The 5,000-nt window shown below is 42.7% G+C and overlaps 1 protein-coding gene across 4 annotated transcripts in view; it reads right to left on the reverse strand.

Moving 5' to 3' along the window:
• Window positions 1-5,000, reverse strand: part of LOC135088704 (insulin-like growth factor 2 mRNA-binding protein 1) — a 90,615-nt gene that overhangs the window by 18,940 nt on the left and 66,675 nt on the right. The window contains exon 1 of one of the 4 annotated variants that reach the window (XM_063983666.1): window positions 3,997-4,684. The exons of 2 other annotated variants lie outside the window; for them this stretch is intronic. In XM_063983666.1, coding sequence (XP_063839736.1) covers window positions 3,997-4,136 — 140 coding nt within the window. In that variant the 5' untranslated portion in view covers window positions 4,137-4,684. Of the gene's footprint in view, window positions 1-3,996; window positions 4,685-5,000 lie in introns of those variants that run through there. One more of the 4 variants, XM_063983665.1, reaches the window with a different exon arrangement.

A 5,000-nucleotide genomic window follows, 5' to 3' on the forward strand; every position in this document is an offset into this window, starting at 1 on the left:
CTAGACAGGGAAAGGACAGGAAGACAGACACAACTTGACCTAATCTCGGTGGGCTGATAACTCCCCTTCCCTTCTATCTGTCTGTTATGATTGATTCCTGTGTCTTTCCGCCCCTCTCCCCTACTCTTTCTCCCTCTCTCCCCTCTCTCCTCCTTCCATCCATCCAGTTTCTCCCCTCAGTGATACCGCTTCTCTCGATTTTCTATGGTTTCCTCCTCCTCTTTATTCTCTTTCCATTTTTTTTTTCCTTTTTCCTCCTCTTCGTTTTTTTCCCGTTTTTTTTCTGTCTCGTTTTTCTTCTTTCTCTATCTACTTTAGTTTTTTACTCTCTCTCTCTCTCCCTTCACCACCTTTTTTTCCGCTTCTTTCTCTCATTTTCTTCCTTTTCTACTTTTCTTTCCTCCTCTTCCTCCTCCTCTTCATCTCCCTAGTCTTCTATCCTTTCTTCCTCTTCCTCCTTCCTATTTCTTTTCTCCTCTTTCCTCCCCTCCACGCTTCATCAACACCGCTCTTTTTCCCTCACCTTTTTCTCCTCTCCTTCCAATTTCCTGTTCTTCTCTTCCTCCTCTTTCTCCTCTTGTTTTCACTTTCCTTCTCTCTCTCACTCTTTCTTAATCTTTTTTCCATTTTCCTCCTCCTCCTCAATCTTCTAATTTTTCTTCCCTTTCTTCTCCTCTTCCTTTTCTTCCCATCCTTCTTTTCCATCATCGCCCTCCTCCTCCTCCTCCTCCTCCTCCTCTTCTATTTACACTTTCCCTCTTGTTTTCCTCAACTTCTTTCCCTCACTTCCTCATTTCCTCCTCCTTATTTTCCCTTTCCAACCTTCCCGCCCTCCTCTTTCATTTTCCTTCTCTTCCTCCTCTTCTTTCCCTACTTACTTTCTCTTCCTTGTCTGTCTTATTTTTCCCTCAATTTCTTCCTCTCCTCACGTCCCTCTTCTTCATACTCCTCCTCATCACCTTCCTCCTCCTCCTCCTCCTCCTCCTCCTCCTCCTCCTCCTCTTCTTCTTCTTCCTCCTCCTTTTTTTCTGTACTATGCTAACTACCATAAACAGTTAAGGACCTCTGTGTCAGTTGCTGTTTGGACTTCCTTTGTATTCCTCCTCCTCCTCCTCCTCCTCCTCCTCCTCCTCTTCCTCCTCCTCCTCCTCGTTTCTATAGACAAGCTTAATTATTTTCACGTAACGGCGGAAGTGAATTGAGATAGAAAATGTTCCGCAGTCAAACAAAAGATTCCGAAACGTTATTTTGAGACCCCTTAACGCTCTCTCTCTCTCTCTCTCTCTCTCTCTCTCTCTCTCTCTCTCTCTCTCTCTCTCTCTCTCTCTCTGAAGCGTTGCGGCAAGAAAAGACGAGAGCAAGAATACGTGGGAGGAGGAGGAGGAGGAGGAGGAGGAGGAGGAGGAGGAGGAGGAGGAGGAGGAGGAGGAGGAGGAGGAGGAGGGTATGGGTCTTTTCCAGGTTTGGTTTAAAGGAGGCGAGACGGAAGGGGAGGGAAGGGGAGGGAAGAGAAGGGAAGGGAAGGGAAGGGAAGGGAAGGGAAGGGAAGGGAAGGGGAGGGGAGGGGAGAGAAGAGATGATAAGATAATAGAATGGAAGAAACGAGAGGGAAATAAAATAAAGGGAAGGAAAGAGGAAGGGACAAGAGGAGAAATGAAAGGAAAGAGAAGGAGAAGGAAGGGAAAGGGAGAGGTGAAATGAACAGGGGAGGGACGAAAAGATAAGATGAAAAGAACTAAGAAAGAAAAGAGGAAAAAAGGAAAAGAAAAGGAAAAGGAAGGGAAAACAAATAAAAGGCCCTTGTCACGTTGTCCTACAGAGGTGAGTTGAAAAATGAAGAGAAAAGGAAGAGAAAGAAAGGAGACAGGAAATATTGTGTGTATATTCGTCTTTTTCCTCCTTCAGCGACCTCTACAGGCGGCGGGGAGAAGCTTGGTGCCTCTGTTATTGGTTTGACAGAAACAATAGACACAATGCGAGGAAAGAAAATGAAAGAGTGACCAGAACGAGAGAGAGAGAGAGAGAGAGAGAGAGAGAGAGAGAGAGAGAGAGAGAGAGAGAGAGAGAGAGAGAGAGAGAGAGAGAGAGAGAGAGAGAGAGAGAGAATACACTGGAAATCCTCACTAATGTCTAGAGAATATAACAGATGGCGGTTAACCTTTTCACTAGTGTCGTTTTTGTTTTGTTATGAATGAGGTCACTGTAGTTAACTAATTGGATGGACACATAGGAAAGAATGTGAAGTTAATTCCATCTTTGATAAACTTACGGAATTACGTTTTTGAAGAGACTGAGGTAGAAATAAATAAGTTTGTCAAAAGCTGTAGGTGGTAATAGGGCAGCAGGATAGGCAGTGAAAGGGTTAACCCGCCGAAATGTTTAACTACCACTAGAATAAAAAATAAATAAATAAATAAATAAATAAATAAATAAAAAGTAAAAAAAAGGTCTTAAAAGTTGTAGATGATAATGGGAACAACTGACGGGGAGTGAAAGGGTTAAGGCGCCGAAATGGTAAACAATTACTAATCATTAAAAAAAAAGAAAAACAAACGAATAAACGAACAAACAAATTATCACTAGCCATGAATGAAAACACCTGCTGAACATCCTGTATAAAACAATAAGAATAAAATAAAAAATAATACGAATTCATGCTCCGAAATGCTCATAAAACACACACACACACACACACACACACACACACACACACACACACACACACACACACACACACACACACACACACACACACACAAAGAAAAATCCCACACACTTCTAGAATCTGTCAAAATGAAAGAGCTTGGACCCCGAAATGCTCAGAAATATGATAAAAACACACACACACACACACACACACACACACACACACACACACACACACACACACACACACACACACTACGGAACCCTAAAAACTTCTAACACCAGTTAAAAGCAGTAAGGTTGAGCCGATATAAAAAAAAAAGAGAAAAAAAAACAGAACACGACAACAAAACACAAGAAAACCCCACACACTACTAAAACCAGTTAGAAGCAGCATGACTGACACAAAAACTTCCGAGGCACAGTAACCGATACGAGACGAGACGGTACCGCGCTTATGAAGTCCACGGGAGGAGCAGGTATGATGAAAGTGACAGAAAAGCAGTGTTGCGACGCGGCACCAATGATGAGAGTGGAGGGAGGGAGTGCGGGGAATTGATGAGGCGAAGCGGCGAGGCGACAACCCTGAGAACCCCGACACCTCTTTTGCATGCAGGGAAACACTCAGCGATTGAGCCAGACTCCACCACGGGGCGCCTGTGCTGCAGTTAAGACGTGCCGCGGGTTGTGCGCTTGCAGAATATTACCGAGAACGGGAGATAGGGCCTGAGACACTGACACACGTACAAAGATGACACAAAAACTCACGCTAAATGCAGGAAAACGCAGGAAAATACGAAACAACAAGAGGATCAGTTTCATGCTTATTTTTTCCCCAGTAGGAAGCATCTTTTCCCAAGGACGAGGCGGAAACGTTCAACTGCATGTCAAGTAGAGTCATTTAATAGTTATGTGCGGGCCGACAAGCGCGCCAGCTATATAAGGTTCCGAAACCCCGACCGACGCAAGGAGGGAGGCTCGTCCGCTCAGCTCCATTCAAAAACAAGCAAGCATCAATGAAAGCGCCGCCGTTCATTACTTTGCCGTGTGTTCCTTTACCTCAAGTTGTTGTTGTTGTTGTTGCTGGCGGTGGTAGTGGTGTGCAAGGAAAGTTTCTCGTGGTATTTGCTGTGCTTGTGCTGTGAATGGTATGCAATTGTGGTTCGTGCTGTGGGAAATGCTGTTTTTAGACGGGGTTTTTTGTTTTTAATATTAGTGCTGTGCTTGTGCTGTTATTTACTGTGGTGGTGGTGGTGGTGAATGCTTTGCTGTGGTGCTGCTGCTGTGATAGGCAGGCTTCTTACACACAGACACACACACACTCTCTCTCTCTCTCTCTCTCTCTCTCACCAGTCACCACCGCCGTTGGTCACAGCAGCAGCAGCAGCAGGAGTCTCGTCAATGCTGTGTGGGGACGCCGAGCAGCTGTGTCTCTCCGTGTCCTCCTCCTCCATCTCTCCTCTACTTCTCTCTTCCCTCTTGCTCGCCATTACTACCAACTTCTTCTTTCCTTTTGTTTATCCAACTTTTTTTTACGATATTTCTTGGTTTTCCTTTTTTATATACTTTTTTTAATCTTTATTTTGAGTTTCTATACATCAATTTCAGTTTTTCGTTTTGATTATTTTTTTTTCCCTGGCTTCTCTTTCATTTGTTTATTTCAAGTTTCTGCACATCAATTTCAGTCTTTCGTTTTGTTTTTATCTTTCCTTTTTTTTTTCCTTTTCTATCTCTTTCTTAAGCTTCAGTACATTAACTTCTCTGTATTTCAATGTTCCTTCCTTTTCTCGTTTTTTTTTTTCTGTTCCTTTCTTTTCTTTATCTCTATCTTAATACTGTTTGTGTAATGTCTTAACACTTGAAGTTCCAATAATACCGTCACTGTTTTTCTTCAGTTTCCCTTTTCACCAGCGCTAAGTAAGTCTGGGTTAGTGAAAGGCGGAAACTGAAAGTACTTTTTTCTCTCTTTTTTCCCGCGCCGTTCCTTGCTCAGCTGTCAGTTTTTCACTATTTCGTTTTCCTTTTCTAATTTATTTTCCTATAAACACCAAATATCTGTATTATTTCAGTTATTTCTATTTTTTTTTCTCTTTTATCCCTTGAACATCAAAATCTCTCTTTTTCTTACTATTTTATCTATTTCATTTTCCTGTGAACACCAAGATCTCCAACATTTAAGTAACTTCAAATGTTTTTTTTTCTTCTTTTTCTGTTCTGAATTACGTAAACTTTTTTATTTCTATTATTTAATCTCTAGTCCATCTACATTCCCAGGTGTCCAGTTCGTCAGTAGTCACCGCGCGCATACGCACACGCACACGCATAAACAAAAACACACGAACACGTAACGCCAC

The sequence above is a fragment of the Scylla paramamosain genome, chromosome 31 (genome assembly GCF_035594125.1).
Source record: "Scylla paramamosain isolate STU-SP2022 chromosome 31, ASM3559412v1, whole genome shotgun sequence".
NCBI lineage: Eukaryota > Metazoa > Arthropoda > Malacostraca > Decapoda > Portunidae > Scylla > Scylla paramamosain.